The sequence below is a fragment of the Talpa europaea genome, assembly GCF_964194135.1.
Source record: "Talpa europaea genome assembly, chromosome: 14".
Classification (NCBI taxonomy): domain Eukaryota; kingdom Metazoa; phylum Chordata; class Mammalia; order Eulipotyphla; family Talpidae; genus Talpa; species Talpa europaea.
The window spans coordinates 33,645,497-33,664,640 of record NC_140082.1 but is presented as its reverse complement, the minus strand read 5'-3'; the positions used below and the strand labels follow the sequence as shown (position 1 = coordinate 33,664,640).

General features: G+C 41.8%; 1 protein-coding gene across 1 annotated transcript in view; it reads left to right on the top strand.

Annotated features, from left to right (window-relative positions):
• Positions 1–12,864: 12,864 nt before the first annotated feature.
• TAF3 (TATA-box binding protein associated factor 3) overlaps positions 12,865–19,144 on the top strand; it is a gene marked incomplete at its 3' end in the record, with an annotated part of 166,054 nt that continues 159,774 nt past the window's right edge. The window contains exons 1-2 of the mRNA XM_084253347.1: positions 12,865–13,309; positions 18,589–18,831. Coding sequence (XP_084109473.1) covers positions 13,144–13,309; positions 18,589–18,831 — 409 coding nt within the window. The 5' untranslated portion in view covers positions 12,865–13,143. The remainder of the gene's footprint in view (positions 13,310–18,588; positions 18,832–19,144) is intronic.

Below are 19,144 nucleotides of genomic sequence, written 5' to 3'. Positions count from 1 at the left end.
ATCTTACAATAAACAACTTACAATAAGAAACTCATTGTCTTTTTTTTTCCCTATGTGAACAAGTTTTCAAAATGAGGTGTTAAAAATCTTAGAAATAATTAACATACTGCTCTATAGTGTTTGGGTTAGGTGGTTGAGGAGACTTTTCAGTGAAACTACCTTAAAAGTAGCCTTTTTGTTTTTCTTTTGCATGTTTATTATTTTTTTTTTTTTTAAGTTTTCTGGGTGGAGTCCTTCATTTTTTTTTTAAATAATAAATTTTATTTTTATATTGCCCATACAATTGCAGCCCCCCCCATTCTGACCCCAATCCCTCCCCTCCCGCCCCCGCCGCCCAAAAAGTGTCTATGGTTCATAGTTTTTTGTTGATTTTGATTTTCACTTTCTTATAGTTATTCATTTTCCTGGTCCCTTATTTAAGTTTTCTAGATTCCTGCTATGAGTGAGACCATCTGGTATTTTTCTTTTTCTTTTTGGCTTATTTCGCTGAGCATGATCCCTTCCAGCGCCATCCATGTTGCTGCAAATTGCATGTGTTTATTTTTTTTGAATGCTGAGTAATATTCCATGGTATATATGTACCACATCTTCTTGATCCAGTCATCTATTTTTGGGCATTTGGGTTGTTTCCAAAGCTTAGCTATTGTAAACAGTGCTGCTATAAACATAGGGGTGCAGGTGTTCTTTGGAATTGATGTTTCTGTGTCCTTTGGGTAAATACCTAGGAGTGGAATTGCTGGATCATATGGAAGCTCTATGTTTAGTAGGTCCAGAAATCTCCACACAGCTCTCCACAGTGGTTGGACCAGTTTGCACTCCCACCAACAGTGCAGAAGAGTTCCTTTTTCTCCACACCCTCGCCAACATTTGTTGTTGCTAGTTTTTTTAATATGTGCCATTCTCACTGGTGTAAGATGGTATCTCATGGTAGTTTTGATTTGCATTTCCCTGATGACAAGTGATGTTGAACATTTTTTCATATGCCTGTTGGCCATTTGCATTTCCTCTTCAGAGAAGTTTCTTTTTAGCTCTTCTGTCCATTTTTTGACTGGATTATTTTCTTTGTTGTTGTTGAGTCTCATCAGCTCTTTGCAGATTTTTGTGATCAGTCCTTTATCATTAGTGTTGGGTACAAAAATGTTCTCCCAGTTGGTGGGGTTTCTCTTTGTTTTTGTTATTGTCTCTTTTGCTGTGCAGAAGCTCTTTAATTTGATGTAGTCCTAGCTGTTTATCTTTGCCTTCACTATCACTGCTTTGGGTGATGTGTCTGTAAAGATGTCTTTGATGTGCAAATCACGTAGTGTTTCGCCTATATTTCCTTCTATATATTTTATGGTTTCAGGTCTTATGTCTAGTTCTTTAATCCATTTTGAGTTGATTTTTGTGTATGGTGTGAGGTAGTGGTCAAGCTTCATTCTTTTGCATGTAGCGACCCAGTTTTCCCAGCACCATTTATTGAACAAACTTTCTTTGCTACAATGCATAGTCTTTGCTCCTTTGTCAAAGATTAGTTGACCATAAATCTGTGGGTTTATTTCTGGATTTTCTATTCGATTCCATTGGTCTGTATGTCTGTTCTTGTTCCAATACCATGCAGTTTTGATGATTATGGCTTTGTAGTATAGTTTGAAGTCTGGGAGTGTGATGCCTCCATTCCCTTTTTTTTTCAGGAGAGCTTTGGCTATTCGGGGTTTTTTGTGATTCCATATGAATTTCATCAATAATTGTTCTATTTCTTTGAAGAATGACATTGAAATTTTGATTGGAATAGCATTGAATCTGTATATTGCTTTTGGAAGGATGGCCATTGTAATAATGTTTATTCTTCCAATCCATGAGCAGGGGATGTCTTTCCATTTCTTTGTGTCTTCTTCTATTTCTTTTAACAGTGTTTTATAGTTTTCTTTGTATAGGTCCTTTACCTCTTTTGTTAGATTTATTCCCAAATATTTGATTTTTTTTGTTTCAATAAAAAAAGGGATGGTTTTTTTGATTTCTTCTTCTTTAGATTTATTGTTTGTGTATAGGAAGGCTAAAAAGTAGCCTTTTTGGATCCTGGCAGAAGGAATAGGTGACAAACCACCACTCAGCACTTGTATGTTTCCATCCTCTCACACCTTCAAAGAACAGTCAGCAAAATGAAGTAAAAATGCTAGTGCAATCATTTACCATTTCTATATATTAGAAATAAAGCTCATTCTCAATGAAGAGTTTCATGTTTATTACTCTTCACTTTCTACAAAAACAGTAGCTAGGTAAATGCATATATATAGAAAGAATTATTCCAACTATGTCACTTTACCAACTATATTCCTAAAAACGAGTTGATTAATACAATACAAAAATTGAGGGCCTCCCCAGTGGCGCAGTGGTTGAGCGCTGGGTTGCGAAGCTGCCCGCAGCCTCTGCAGCGCCGGTTCAATTCCTGGCTGCTCCCTGGCCACTGGAGGACAGTCCCACATGGCATGCAGACCTCTCCTGCTGCCCGCTGCTCCCCTCAGCAGTGTATTTCAGTCTGCCTGCTCTGCTCCCCGCTCTGGCTCTGGTGAATTCTCTCACCCTCCCGCGCTTCTGACTATACCCAGTGCTTGTATAAATAAAAATAAATCTTAAAGAAATTTGATTGGCATGCATAAACCTATAAAGAGCAGAATTGCCTCTATACAAACGTGGCTAGGGGAAGAGAAACTGAATCTTCCCAGAAATTTTACAAGAGTCATTTATGGATGGGTCAGTGAATAAGGCTGTGAGAAACAGCTGGCCACAGTGAGGCGTCAAGCACAGTGTATTGTGAACAAAGGCCTAGACACCTAGGAATGGTGGGGCACTGCTATGAGGTTTCTGTTTTGCACCTAAACGTAACACATCTCCAGTTTGCAGGATAGCAGAACACTTTTGTGAGAGTGAATTGCATGATTTTGACTATAGAATTAGAGAAATGTAAGCTTGTCAAGAATTTTAAAAATAATCTGTCAGGCTGACCATGGCTGACTCAGGTTCAAGAGAATACATGGGAGTGGGGTTCTGGGGTTACAGCTCTCAGGAATGTAAAGCATGGATGTTCCACTACTGTTGCTTGTCTTCTTTGGGGTGTGGCTGTCCTGGGTTTTCTGTCTGTTTTTTTGAGGCTTGATTCCCTTTGTCTCTCTTGGGTTGAGTCTCATTTCCTTCTGTTATTTCAGTGTTACACATTCTCCAGGTAAGTGGGAGGTAAGCCTTTTCACTCCTTGTATATCTTAAAATACTTGTTATATCACATTTAAGTGATCAGTTTGCTTGGGTAGATGTGATAGGTTAGAAATTGGTTGCCTTCAGAGTTTGAAGGCACTTTGCTTCTGTGTGACTTCAAAAGTCTAGTACCCGGGGCCTCCCCGGTGGCGCAGCGGTTGAGCGCTGGGTTGCGAAGCTCCCCGCGACCTCCATGGCGCTGGTTCAATCCCTGGCTGCTCCCCGGCCACCAGAGGAGGGTCCCACATGGCGCGCAGACCTCTCCTGCCGCCCGCTGCTCCCCTCAGCAGTGTGCTTCGGTCCTTCTGCCTGCTCTGCTCCCCGCTCTGACTCTGGTGAATTCTCTCACCCTCCCGTGCTTCTGACTGTACCCAGTGCATGTATAAACAAACAAATAAATAAAATACATGCCTCTTTTAAAAAAAAAAAAAAAACATAGAATCCCATGTACATTTAAAAAAAAAAAAAAAAAGTCTAGTACCCATTTTAATTTCTGAACCTTTGTCGATTTTTCCCCCTGGAAGTCTTTAGGTCTACTTGCATTACTGTGAAATGTCAGAATGATTTTGAATGAGTCAGGCAAGTTTGTGCACACTTGGTATGAGAACTTCATGGTGCGGCAGACTTCTGTCTTGACCCCAGCTCTCCTCAGCAATGTATTTCAGATCTGCCTGTTCTGTTCCTCGTTCTTGTCTCTGGTGAATCCGCTCACCCTCCTGCACATCTGGCCTAAACCCCAATTCTTGTATGCATGAATGGATAAATCTTTAAAAAAAAAAAAAAAGTTTAATAGGCACTGCTCAATTGTTCTCAAAAAGATTGTAAACTGGGCTTCCCTGGTGGCGCAGCAGTTGAACGCTGGGTTGCGAAGCTGCCCGCAGCCTCTGCAGCGCCGGTTCGATCCCCGTCTGCTGGGCAAGGGTCCCACATGGAGCGCAGACCTCTTCTGCCGCCCGCTGCTCCCCTAAGCAGTGTACTTCGTCATTCTACCTGTTCTCTCCACTCTGGCTCTGGTGAATTCTCTCACCCTCCCGCACTTCTGCTTGCATAAATAAATAAATCTTTAAAAAAAAAAAAGATTGGAAACTTTCACTAATGGTATATGATACTGATGCCCCTACTCCAAAACTTTTAACAATCTCATGATGTTAAACTGTTAGGGGGAACAGGATGTCCTAAAGCTAATTCCATACAGGCTTTGTGGACTCCACCCCCACCCCAGGCCAAAGCCAAAGACACTGGGAACTCCAAATCCCATCACCACCAAAGGGAAGGTGGCTGGGACCTGAGGGTGGGGTTAAGCAGCCAGGTTGGTATAAAGCCAGACACGTGGGCTTTGGAGGGTTCCCCCATTTTGGCTCTCCGCCAGCTCGCAGCATCCGACCAGCTCTGAGAGTGCTTTTTGGGTTTCCAGGTCGGCAGCTAAAGATGTTGCAGGGGTACAGGAGGTCTACAAGGCGGCGGATCGGGTAGGACGCATTAAAGACTTTATTTCCCTATTTTCTCTCTGAGTTGTACATTTTCCTTATTTCCTTTTCCCTTGTAAATAAACCTTTTATTAACCTTTTGTGTGTGCCTGTAGTAGAGTATTAATAAGTCCCTTTTAAGCGCGTGGGTGAGGACCCACAGCCAGGCAACCCGTTCAATATTGGGGCTACCCTATAACAAAACTACTCATTCATTGCCCCTTTTCAAAATGGTCCTTTTCACATTAAAATAGGAGTTCTCTAAGGTTAATGATAATCATTTTATAATTTCTGTTGCATTTAAAAAATAGGGAAATCTACATAACTAATTGAATAAGTATGCTATCAATTTTTAATTATCAGCTATGTATAAAGGAAAACAAAATAATGTAGGGTAGGGAAATGGCAGCTTTTTAAAGAGATTTTGCATTTCTCTTCCACTGTCTCATAGAACTAGTGTGTGTTTTGAGAAAACAGCAAGGATCAAGTTTGTACAGCCACCCATAAGCAACACAGTTTTATATAGAGTAGCATTTAAGAGAGCACAGACTGGAGGGTCCTTCCTGGTGGCACAAGGGGTTAAGCACAGCATGGCATAGCAAACCTCTCCTGGCTCACCTGCTGCTCCCCTCAGCAGTGTACTTCAATCTGCCTGTTCTGTTCCCTACTGTTGTCTCTGGTGAATCCACTCATGTCCTACACTTCTGGCCTGCACCCCTGTTCTTGTATGTATAAATAAATCTTTTTTTAAAAAAGCATTTATTGAGTACTTACTACCTGCTAGGTCCTGGGCCATCTAGTGGACATGGGTCAGTGAGAGAACCCAGTTCTTGTCCTGCAGTAGACATCAAAGAACAGAATGATTAGCTTAGTTTTGTACATTCACCAAACAATTAAATCTGGAGTTGTATATGTGGTATGTCAGCAGACAGTTGTTCATAGATGCAGTTAGTTACATTAGTATGTAGCTCAGGAGAATTGCGGAATAAAGTGTTAGGGAATCATATAACTAAAAGCACTGGATTGAATCATTAGAACAAACAAAAAGCAGCAAAGGCATTGCCGGATATAGCATATGTTTTATGTAATAGAAAGCAGGATTTTACTTTGGGAGAACAGATTAAAAATATGTAATGGAAGTAAGGGATATGTAGTTTTATATTTGAATCAGAGACATCAATAAGTACTTTAGGCTTTTAAAATACTCATGTTATATAGTTCTGCTCAATAAAAGCCTCTGAAGCAATGATAGCCCTGTGATAATGAAAGCTAGCACTCATGTCTTAGTTTCTACTATTGGATTGGCCAAGAACCAGAAGCCCTTGGAATAGCCGAGTTGAGGGTAGAAACAATACAAGGTGAACCTGGAAAACCTTGTGCCTTAAAGTAAGGAAATGCTCAGTGAATGACAATGGCATGTTAAAAGAGTATAGCAACTGGGAGCTGGCTTGACAAATAGGGCACAGTCTAAACATAAATAAGAGTGATGTTAATGGATTGTGCCTCTGAATAAAAAAGAATCCCTGACCATATATGATGTTAGAAAAAGTGAGGAAACCATAGAATTTCTACTCACAAATGTAGAAAGAATCAGAAAAAGGATAATTTTGTAACCACCAGTGCAGTAATTTTTAAAAAATATTTATACAACAACTGGGGTACAGGTCAGAGGCACAGGAGGGTGAGAGAATCCACCAGAGACAGAGTGGGGAACAGAACAGGAAGACTGACTGAAATACACTGCTGAGGGGAGCAGTGGGCGAGACAGGAGAGGTCTGCCACACCATGTGGGTTTCTCCCTGGCTGGCCGGGAACAGAACCCGCATTGCAAAGGCTGCGGACAGCCTCACAGTGCGGCGATCGGTCTTCTGTGCCACGGGGGGAGGACCACCAGTGTAGTAATTGATTTAATAAGATATCAGAAATGAAAACCCATAAAACCATTGGGGTAAAGGTTGGGGAGAAGCAGGCTGGTCTCAAGGTGTCACCTTACAGGTTACTTAAAATTTCAAAGGAAATTGAAAACTTAACAATGGAGAGACCTGACACATTTTCACATACCAATCTTAGTCACCAACAACGGGACAAACCCCTCATGTTAGACAGCAGGAAGGACAGATCACTTGTGTAGAATTCTTCCCCAAAATATTTCACTTGAACCTAATAAGTGAGAAAATTGAACCTAATAAGTGAGAAAATGATCAAACAAAGATTTTAAGAAATTTTATCAGATAGTTGTCTTGGGCTTTGCAAAAATGTTAATGTAACAAAAGACCAAAAACCATACAAATACACCAGCAGGTGATTGTTCTTATTAATAGAACTAAGGAGACATAATAACTAAATGCAATGAAGGATTTTTTTTTTTAAGATTTTTTTGAATTTATTCATGCATACAAGAACTGAGGTACAGGCCAGATGTGTGGGAGGGTGAGAGGATTCACCAGAGACAGAGCTGGGAACACAGGCAGACTGGGGCCTCCCTGGTAGCGCAGCCGGTTGAGCACTGCACTATGGGCGGTCCGTGGCCTCTGCAGTGCGGGTTCGGTCCCCGGCCGGCCAGGGAGAAACCCACATGGCAAGGCAGACCCCTCCTATCTTGCCTGCTGCTCCCCTCAGCAGTGTATTTCAGTCGGTCTGCCTGTTCTGCTCCCCACTCTGTCTCTGGTTAATCCAGCATCTCTGGCCTGTGCCCCAGCTCTTGTATGCATAAATAAATAGATAAGTCTTTAAAAAAAAAAAAAGAACAGGCAGACTGACTGAAATACACTGCTGAGGGGAGCAGCGGGCGAGACAGGAGAGGTCTGCCGCGCTGCACTCAACTGCCTGCACCACCAGAAAGGCCCTGCAATGAATGATTCTTGATGAGATCCTGGATTCTGTAAAAGGCATTTTGGAGCAAAGGAAAATTTGAGTATGTGCTCTATATTGGATAATATTATTGTATTAATCTCAATTTTTTTTGCATGTGATAATGGGGTATAATATGTGATGCACTTTCCAGATCCCCCTTCAATCGGACCTAAGTACATAACCCCCAGTAGCCAGGAATGCAGTCAGCACAGCCCTGTCAACCTTCTTTAGCATTGCCCCCACTGGTGATTGCACTGCTGGAGGTCATGGCCCCCTCCTGAGCAGCCCATATTCAATGCCTTATGAGCTGTGGGAGTATAAAGTCAGGCCCCCTTGTCTGACTGTGAGGACCATTCCAGCTTTAGAGCTTTTGGGGGGCTGACGGATGTTTTCCCTGAGGGTGGGCTGCAGCCTTATGTCTCCTCCCTCACCCTTATTTCTTATTTCTTTCCCTTCTTCAGGGGGTGATCCCAAGAGCACCTCTGTGCAGGTTGATTTTCATCTCAGAGACATCTTCCTGGTAGCCCAATTTGAGACAGTTTGTACTAGAAGGGTTTGAGGAAGCAGATACTAACATGGGAATTTGGAGTTGGAACATGGGATTTTAGAGCTGGTCACAAGGATCACAGCCCTAGTAGTATACAAAGCACAAAAAGGCCCTTGTACAGGTGGTAAATAGTTCCTAAATGTATAGTTTGTAAAAGTCCTACTAGTGATGGCCATATAACAGAGGAGACAAGATGGTATGAGGGATCAGTGTTCAGATATTCAAGAAATATGGAGATAATAAAACCTTAAAATAATAGAAGCCAGAAAACAGTGCTTACCAGTCAGACACCAGGTGAATGTAGTTGTGATGAGTGAAATGTGTGTTTGTTGAGGGGGACTGGAGGTCTCACCTGGTGAGTTATGGAGATGGTTCATAGAACAAGGGGTCACTCTAGTGCAACAGACAGATAGCCAACAAGTGAGCTACTTAATCTGTACAATCAAAATAATTCAGACAGGTAATTAGGTGGTTGAGGGATGTTACCCTAAAATTCAGTCATGATTTCCCTTGCCCAACATTTGGACCTCAGCCATTGTTTAGACTAAAACTCTTGAGTTCTTAGAAGAAAAAACCCTGAAAAATCTAATAGAGAGTGCAAAGGAAGTGACAGTCATTTACACAGGTAACCATCCACTGGAGGAAGAGAATACTGAAATACTGTGAGGACCACTGATTATAAGGGCTGAGTTGAGACTACAGCCAGGGAATGCAGTCATCATGAGTCCTGTTACTGTGGGTGCATATGAGGCCAAGTAATAAATGGAGACTTGGCCTGAAGTCAGCTCACATTGGGTCCCCTGTGCTAATGGGCCTACGCAGGGGTCAACTTTCTGGTTCCTGAATGTGTCATTAAAACTGAATCACAGCAGGGGTCTCCCTGGTGGAGCAAAAGGTTAAGCATCAGCACAATGAAGCAATTTGCAGTTTCTGCAGTTCGATCTCTGCCCAGAGGGGTGACCCACATGGTGTAGCAGACCTCTCCTGTCTTGCCCACTGCTCCCCTAGCAGTGTATTTCAGTAGGTCTGCCTGTTCTGCTCCCCACTCTGTCTCTGGTGAATCCTCTCACCCCCCACACCACTGGCCTGAACCCCAGTTCTTGTATGCATGAATAAATAAATCTTTAAAAACAAAATAGATACACAGGGAGGTTGGCATAACCTCCATGCTAGTTCCTTTGCCTGTGGGGTAGGAACTATGATAGTAGGAAGGCTGAGCACAAGTTTTTGAGATTGATCCTCCAGCTCAAGGGTGGGAAGGCAGAAGTTAGCTGGACCCTAAGAGACCTAAAGAATGCAGAGCAGCTGTTCAGGTTCTATCTTCATATCATTTCACAGTCTGATCCCTGCAAAAATAAGATGTTTCTAAAGAGTGAATTATTGGAAACAACCAAGTCTAACCCCAATTGCAGCTGTTGTGTTGGATGTGACATCTTTGCTAGAACAGGACAAAAATGGCCATAGGCACATGGTATATGGCCTTTGGTTGGTGAAAGTGTTTTCCAGACAAATCTGAAAGGAGTATCAGAAATGGTATATACACTTGCAATAGACAACAGTATATATTTTCTTCCTGCCACCTGTTATCGCAAAGTCTGATATTTGGTCTGCAGTACTACCCATAAACATCTATGTGATCATTCTAATCAGAGAAGTAAGAGGTGGTGAGCATCCTAGAGGTCCTAGTCAGAGACATGTGCTGGATGGTAGGAGATAAACTCTATAAAAATTCAGTAGATTCAGCTGTCCGCAGCCTCTGCAACTCAGGTTCGGTGCCGGGAGACCATGGAGATACCCACCCGATCAGTAGATTAGATCCAGCAGTCTGCATCATGTTGGCAATTAAGTGGTAAGTTGTTACATCTTATGCATTCCACCAAGATGAAGAAAGCAAAATGACTATTTGGATTTCTTTAGTTCTGGAAGCAGAATATTCCACACTTGAGAATTCTGTTCTGTACTATATATTGATGGCTTGAAAAGTTGCCAATTATGAGTTGGGGCCCAGAATAGAAAAGGCTTCTGAAGCAGGTTCAGGCAGTCGTGCAAGCTTCCCCACTACTTGGGCCATATGGTAGACCCTCTGATGGGAAACTACTCCATGTGCTATTTATGGCAAACTCTAATAAAATTAGCATTGCAGAACCTAGGTTTCTAGAGTAAGGTCATAATGTGTAAGAGAAGAATTACATACCAAAAAAAAAAAGAAAACCAGTGGCACAAGGGGTTAAGCCGCAACATATGAAGCTGTCCGCAGCCACTACAGCACAAGTTCGATCCCCAATGTCTAGGGAGCAACTCATATGGCACAGCAGACCTCTCCTGTTCTGTGGCCTCCCCTGGTAGCACAGCAGTTGAGCGCTGGGCTGCGAAGCTGCTCGCAGCCTCTGCAGTGCCGGTTCAATCCCCAGCCACCGGCGAGGGTCCCACATGGCGCACAGACCTCTCCTGCCACCAGCTGCTCCCCTCAGCAGTGTACTTCGTCAGTCTGCCTGTTCTCTTCCCCACTCTGGCTCTGGTGAATTCTCTCACCCTCCCGCGCTTCTGACTGTACCCAATGCTTGTATAATATAAATAAATAAACCTTAAAAAAAAAAAAAGGTAAACATAAGAAAAAAAATCTGCCTGTTCTGTTTCCCACTCTGTCTCTGGTGAGTCCCCTCACCACCAGCCCCCAACTTTGGTCTGTACCCCAGCTCTTGCATGCAAAAAATAAATAAATAAATAAATACAAATCTACAAATCCTATCACATACTCAACTACTTGGAAGTTGTCAGCCTGCAGAGCAATGGAGCAACATTTTTTTTTAAAAGGATTTATTTATTTATACATACAAGAACTGGGGTGTAAGACAGAGGTGCTGGGGGTGAGAGGATTCACCAGAGACAGAGTGAGGAGCAGAGTAGGCAGATAGATGGACTGAAATACATTGCTGAGGGGAGCAGCGGTTGAGGCACGAGAGGTCTGCTGCACCATGTGGGTTAGCTCCCTGGCCAGACTGAGGATCGAATACATGCTGTAGTGGCTGGCAATAGCTTGATAGCACTGTCTTTAAACCCTGAGCCACCAAGGAGGCCCTGGAGCAACTTTTGTAACACAGCTAAAGAACAAGTTCAAAGGCCATGTCTTGTGACAAAGGGGTGCAATTTCCCAGGATGCTGCATACACTTTAAGTCAATGATTTGTCTATATGGTTGGGTTCCCAGTAAAACATGCAGATTGATCTTCATCTCAGAATTGGCTTCTTGAGAAACTGAAGCTGTGACATGTGGTTATATAAAACTGAGTTTTATTTTTCCAAAATGAAAGACTAAGGGGTTAAACACGCACAGAGGCAAATGAACAGGGGTTCATTATAGAAATGTTAAAGGCCTTCAAACATATTGAAAGAACAGCAAGAGAGCAAAACCCAAGGTATGAGTTTCAAAATTCAGGCAGTGTTCAACATTATCAGTGGCTACAAAATGGTCAGATAATGCTAGAACTGAAATGTCTCATATATTTGGCATCTTAAAAATCCCTAATAATCTCAGGACAGAAGTGTTCATGGAGAAAATATAGGCACTCTACTACCCAGCACCTACCATCTAGCAGATTGTTATTCACCCGAAACACTGTATTTCAGTTCTTTTTAAGACTTTTTTAAAAACTGAGTGTCAATTATTTTCAAGTTTTGGAAGAGTCCTTGTAGGTGGAATGCAGAGTCTATGAGAAATTCCCAATTTATTGGGAGAAGCATATAAACTCAAATATTAAATGTACTGATAGGTACAAGAATAGAGAAACTGAAAGAGATATATACAGGACCATGAGGGGAATGAAGGAACACTCCAGAAGCTTGAGGGAACTGGAGGAAGAAAAAAATGACATATTTAAGAAACTGAGTAGATGAGTCATTACAACTCGGCTACCCACCCGCTGATAGTGGTTTAGCAGTAGGATGAGTTTGATTTGCAAAATAAAACTTCGAGAAATGTATATCCAATATTTAAAAATCAAACTACATGTCACAAAAACTCCCGATTTCTGGCAACTTGGAAAGATACAGAAACACTTGGTTGGGCTGGGAGAAGACCGTACCCCATACCTTCAGCCTGCTTCGCTAATTTAAGGTACTTGCTTGGTCTCTGAAGAAAACTAAGCTCTCTTTGACACATCACAGTTGCCAATTGTAAGCAAACCGACAAACCGCGGACCACCCACAGGCCACCTGTTTTTTTTTTTTTTTTTGGAATCAGGGCAGGACATTTTTTGGTAATGGTTGAATTTTAAAAATACATTGTATTAAATATTCCTGATCTTGATTAAATGTTCTGGTGCCCCTAAAATTTTTACACCGAGGCCAGCACTCACTCGTCTCATTCCAGGCCCTGCCCTATTGTGAAGGACTTAGATTGACCAATCTAGATTTGATGTCATCTATACAGTGGTAAACAGCTCCAATTCTTTTACTTTTTGAGCAGAGGCAAGAAAGGCTCAGATGTGCGTTTTGGGCACAACTTAAGTTCCCACGTCACTTAAATCCCCACGTCCCAAAATCCCTCCCTACAGCTCTTTCCGGTTCTCATTTCTCTCTACCTCGCGCCATTTAGATTTCATCTCGCGGCCTCCCTTTTTGTCCCTGAACCACTGACAGTCCCGTCTCCCTTCTCCACGTGCGCACCCCACAGAAATGTCTAAAGCACCTTAACTTCTCCGGGCGCGGCTTCTCCTGGCTTCACACCGCGTGTCCTTCATCCTCCCAGGCCCATGAGTCGATACCGAGACCATCGCTCAGCTTCAATGGGGCGGGGCTTCCTTAACTCTGCATTCGGCTAGTGCTGCCTCACCCCGGCGACCGTCCAGCGGGAGGCGGAGCGAGTCCAAAATGGCGGCTCTCAGGCTGGCGCGCTCCGTGCTGCTGAGGCTTTGAGGTGGTCGCCAGTGGTCGGGGGGACGATTTCCCCGCCGCAGGGGCCCTAGAGAATGAATCGGGGGCTCTGCTAAGGTTAGGCGGTGGGGGTGGAGAGAAGTGGCAGCAAGGGCTGCGGTGGAATCCACGGAGCGGGATGTGCGAGAGTTACTCCAGGTCGTTGTTGAGGGTCTCGGTGGCGCAGATCTGCCAGGCGCTGGGCTGGGATTCGGTGCAACTCAGCGCCTGCCACCTCCTCACGGACGTGCTGCAGCGTTATCTGCAGCAGTTGGGACGGGGCTGCCATCGGTACTCTGAGCTCTGTGAGTACCGGGCTGGGTGCGGGAGGGCTGCCTCTGACCAGTCACGAGTGACACCTCCAGTCTCCCCTTCGCTATCTCAGCGTCTCCGAGGGGTTCGTCCGTCATCCCCTAGCCCGAGATCGGGTATCTTCAGGGCCCCTCACACCCCACCACTCCACTCCCTCTGGAAACTCCAGTCATCCCTTGGGTGCTTCTTCCTCATCCGCTAACTTCCCGCCTCCAGCCCGGAGCCCTGTCTCCGCTTCCAGCTCCACACACACTTCTTCTCAGATCTGAAACGTGCATCGGTCTGTCTCATCGTCTCTTCTTCGCTGCGTGTGGAGCAACCTCCAGAATGCCTTACAGCCTCTTTCACTTTGGTCCTTTTCCTCCCTTGCCCGCAAACTACTACAACTAGTTGTCACAGGCGCTCCGTCTACCGGCCGTTTCTTACAAGACTGGCCATTCTTCAACTCATAACACATATTCGTTGACAGCTCTGCTCTGGGAGGGACACTGCCTTTTTTTCCCTGTATCTGTTCATTTTGTGGACGGTGTCTCTACTTACTCTTTGCGAAGGCTAACTTTGTTAGTTTCACTTAGGTCGACTTTCACTTGCATCTCAGTTATCCATCTATTTCCTGCTTTATGTTTTTATGTCAGGGGCTATCAGAGTGTGGTAAAGGGATCATAGGGAATTTGCAAGGTTGCCCAGGTAGTCTGGTCTACAGTATGTGTTTTTTTTTTTTTAAAGATTTATTTATTTATGCATGCAGGAGCTGGGGTACAGGCCAGAGATGCGGGGGTAGAGGGGAGGGTGAGAGGATTCACCAGAGGCAGAGTGGGGAACAGAACGGGCAGACTGACTGAAATACAATGCTGAGGGGAGCAGCGGATGAGTCAGGAGAGATCTGCTGTACGATGTGGGTTAGCCAACTGACAGGGATCGAACTCGTGTTGTAGTGGCTACCGATAGCTTCATAGTGCGGTGTTTAGCCCCTTGCGCCATCAGGGAGGCCCCAGTGTGATTTTTGTTAAGTGAATGTCCAGTGATGTCTATAATTGGTTGCATTTAATAACTTGGAATATTTAAATCCACACATCATCTCATTGATATGAAGTGTGTGTGTGTACTGAAAACTACCAATGACTTAAATTTAAGGTAATTATTGTTAAGGTAATAAGCTGGAGAACTGAGTGAAGTGTTTTATAGAATATTCTGTTTTGTTGAAATGCCTCCTGGATTGAAGAATTCAGATCCACAGATACACCTGTACTTCATTCCAGCTTCCATAGTGTGGCTAAAATAATCTGTCCATAACACAAATCTGATTGTTCATTCTTAAAAACATTTCAGTTGTTCTTCATTGGTTACAGGGTGAAAATCTAAACTCTTAGGCAACACACAGTTCCCTTTGTGTGCTAGCATTGTTCTTATCTTCTGCCATCCCAATTTGCAGCAAGCTGAACTTTCTTTTCTGAAACATTTTAAGTAGTCCATTCCTATATGCATGCTGTTTCAAAGGACATAGGATTATGTCCTTTGCCTCCTTATCCACCCAGGAATCCCCTGACTACTTATGTTTTAAGATTCACTTGTCATTTGCTTCAGGCTATCCACTGATAATTCTGTGCATATTTCTGTTAGGTTATTTAACAACTTGTTTTGTAATTATTTGTGTATGTCACACACCCTCTCTTGTGTCTTCCTCAGGAGAAAACTGTATTACATATAATTGTGTTTTGTAATCTTGTATTATAGTGGGAACCCTGGAAATAGATGTGAATAAATGAATGAATTGATTATCCACTACCATAGTAGCTATTTAATCACTTCACATTTTGAGTTCTAAAAGTGTATTTTTTGAATGCTTGGCTTCACTGATACTTTTTTTTTTTTAGAGAGAGATTCATTTATGCACACAAGAGCTGGGGTGTAGGCCAGAGGTGCAGGGTGGTGGGGGATGAGAGGATTCACCAGAGATGGAGCGGGGAGCAGAACAGACAGATGGACTGAAATACACTGCTGAGGGGAGCAGTGGGTGAGACAGGAGAGGTCTGCTGTGCCATGTGGGTATCTCCCTGGCCAGGGATCGAGCTAGTGCTGCAATGGCTGCGTAGAGCTTCATAGTGCTGAGGCCCAATACTTTCAATGTAAATTTGGAACTGCCAGATAACTCTCATGCATTGTCATCTTAAAGTATATCACCAGCATATTACTCTCAGGGCTTTTGCTTCTTTTCCCTCATACCCCCTTCCTGGTTCTTGAGTATACTGTTACATTTTATGCATAGTCCAAATTATATTTTTGCTACCAAGTTCCTTGGTAGGTATTAGGTAATCAAAATGTCCCCTGAATACAGTTACCTTTCCTGCCTTATACACAGAATCAGAATATGTACAGACATGCCAAGCAGCAAGTATTCCATAGTCATCAAGTGATCATCCTTATACATTGGTGTGACTCTCTTTCCTAATTACCCAATTTCTGTAGTCAATTTTCTTGCTTTTAGTGAAAGTACAATTATCAAGTTTATTCTTCTCCATCATGGTTAAGGGACTTTTTAAAAATGCTAATTATTGGGCCGCACTGGTGGGGCAGGCAGTTGAGCACTGTACGGTGAGGCTGTCCGCAGTCTCTGCAGCGCAGGTTTGATCTCGGCCGCCCCGTGAGGGTCCCACATGGCGTGGGAGACCTCTCCTGTCTCGCCCGCTGCTCCCCTCAGCAGTGTGTTTCATCAGTCTGCCTGTTTTGTTCCCTGCTCTGTCCCTGGTGAACCCTCTCATCCTCCCGCACATCTGGCCTGTATCCCGGTTCTTGTATAAAAATAAATAAATCTTTAAAAAAAAGCTAATTATTGGTATATTTACTAGTTACAGATTTTTGGGGATTTTTTTTCTATCTTATCCTTATTTTAGACTTGAATTCTGTAACCTCAGGTTACTACTATGCAGTCTTGTACTCTGCTCCTTTAAATCCTGTTTTTTCTTTTTGACATTTATTGAACCCCACTTATGAAATAAGAGCACTGTGCTAAGTGTTGAAGATATAAATTACTAAGGCACAATCTGCCCATAAGATGTGTAGAAGGTTGTCAAAATGTCAAGAAAAACAAATTGATGGTATTTGTTCCTTTTTAAAAACAAGTTCTCAAGTTAAAGCAGATATCAGAAGTTTCTATTAATTCAACAAATGAAATGTTAGATTTGCCTCAGGTAATGATTTGTCAAAGCATTCAGGGCAGATGTTTCTGTATGTATTGTACTGTGTATTGATGTGTGTATGTGCACTGATAGCAGGTGCTAAATCTTTCAGAATGATTTTTCAGGACTAGTACTGTGACTTAATTATAAAGTATAGCAATAAAGGAATGGAGTTGGTTGTAGACTATGGGTTCCCTGGCAAGAATACTTCACATAAATGATGGGATCTGAATTTAACTCTGAAGTATGATTGTACAAAGGTGGAGAGCATTCTGGGTTAGAGAAAAGCATAATTTAAGATATTCAAAAGGGATTAAGATTAAAGCATGATTAAAACTGTCAGTGTGAAGACCAGCTTAACATGTGGAGGCAGTTCATTTGAAGGGTGCTAGAGGAAATGTTAAGCAGTGAATTCAGATTAGAGACAGACTTAATAGGCAGAAAAAATAAAATATATAGTAGTAATACTGCAGACTCCTGAGGAAGAGAAAGTGATATTTTAAGAAAATTGTGCTGTTATTGTAGTACAAGAGAGATTCAAGTGGGGAGAACTTGAAACTCTACTGAGATAATGTTAGTAGGAATAGAGAGGTAGGAAAAAAAAATGCCCAAATCTATGGCCAAGAAAGGTATGTGCGAGGAAGTACCAGAAGCTCTTGGACTGAAATTGCAAGGCATATGGAGGAATTCAAGATGATCATGTTTTTTAGACAGAAAATAACGATGCTTTTAATGGGAATAGAAGAGTTAAAATGCATATCTTTATCATTAAGAGAAAGAATGAGTATTGGTTTTATTTATTCTTTTTTTTATACATCATAGTAAGAACTCATACTTCCAGAAAAAGGCAAAGACTACAGAAGTGATTGTAGAAGTAAAAGTCTCCTGTTTACCTTCTCTTCAACTGCAGCTTTCACTCTCTCTTTTAAATTGTTAACAGAAATTTCCTGTGTGTGAGCAAGCATCTGTTTAATTTTTACAAATTTTGGATTATCCTTCGTTTTTTAGATGATTTAATTTCAGATATACTGAGAAGAGTTTAGTTAAAAAAAAAAAAACCTTAGGGTAGTGGAAATCAGGAGCTCACATTTTCCTAGAAGTTTTAAAATGTGGAAAACTTAAGTCACACTCTTATTTAACTTTCTTTTTATTGCTATCCATTTTATACGATATCTTATTTCATTTAAAATTTATATGTAGGCCTCCTGGGTGGCGCAGCGGGTTGAGCATGGTGCTGTGAAGCTGTCCGCAGCCTCTGCAGTGCCGGTTTGATTCCCAGCTGGCCAGAGAGATTCCCACATGGTGTGGCAGACCTCTCCTGTCTCGCCCACCTCTCCCCTCAGAAGTGTCTTCGGTCCATCTGCCTATTCTGCTCCCTGCTCTGTCTCTGGTGAATTCTCTCTCACACACACATACCGCGACACCTCTGGCCTGTACCCCAGTTCTTGTATGCATAAATAAATAAATCTTAAAAAAAGAAATTTTTTAAAAAGTGACATGCCTAAAAAAATAAAATAAAATTTATATGTAAGTTACCTTTATGATCTAAGTCCATTCTTTAAATTTTCTTAGATTTAGAAAATGGTTCAGAGTATAATTAATTCATCAAATATTTATTGAATGCCAACTTCATGTCACCCACTGTCTTAGGTACCAGAGATACGTCATTGATCAATAGAGATGATGTAATGAACATATACTTAGTATACAGCATTCTAGTTTTTTGGTAAAAGATAGTAATAGTATTTATTGGTTATTTACTTTGTGTCAGCCACTGTTCTAGATGCCTTTGACTATATCTCTAAGTAACTTTTGATATTTGTTTTACATTAGCTGATTGTTAGTATGAACTGTGTGGTGTTTTGGTTGGCTGTCAGATCGTATTTAAAATCAACTTATAGAATCAGCTTTTTAATATTTAAGTAATGTAACATTCTGTTTAAAAACTATTACATTCTTTCCAATAAATAGGTCTTAAATATATAGTATATTTGATTCTGAGCTACTTATTTATTTAATGCCTTTTTCTTAATAGTTTAAAAAATATTCATGGAATTTTTAAAAAATAATTTGCTTTTCTTTTGACTTTGTTTCAGATGGCCGAACAGACCCAATTTTGGATGACGTTAGTGAAGCTTTCCAGCTTATGGGGGTTAGTCTACATGAACTAGAAGACTATATACACAACATTGAACCTGTCACTTTCCCACATCAAATTCCTTCATTTCCTGTTAGTAAGAACAATGTACTTCAGTTTCCTCAACCTGGGAGTAAAGATGCAGAGGAAAGAAAAGAGTACATTCCTGACTACATGCCACCCATTGTGTCTTCTCAAGAAGGTTTGTGATTTATTTTTGTTTCTTGCTCTTATATTTGTAACTGTTTTAGTGAATTTTTAATCTTCTTAGTTTTCCTGACTGAATTATATAAAATGCTATGCCAGCATCTAATTCTAGAAATGCAATAAAAATATTTTAATGTTATTTACAAGTTATTCTAACTTTTGAGCCAACTAACTGCAGCTGATATCACCAAAGCTGTGGCATAATCAAAGTTGTGTCGAATGAGGCATTTATTTCCTTGGTAAATTTTAAGTAGTGGAGAACAGAATGTAACCATAGAGAGAAGTTTTTCAATAGACATGGTATGTGA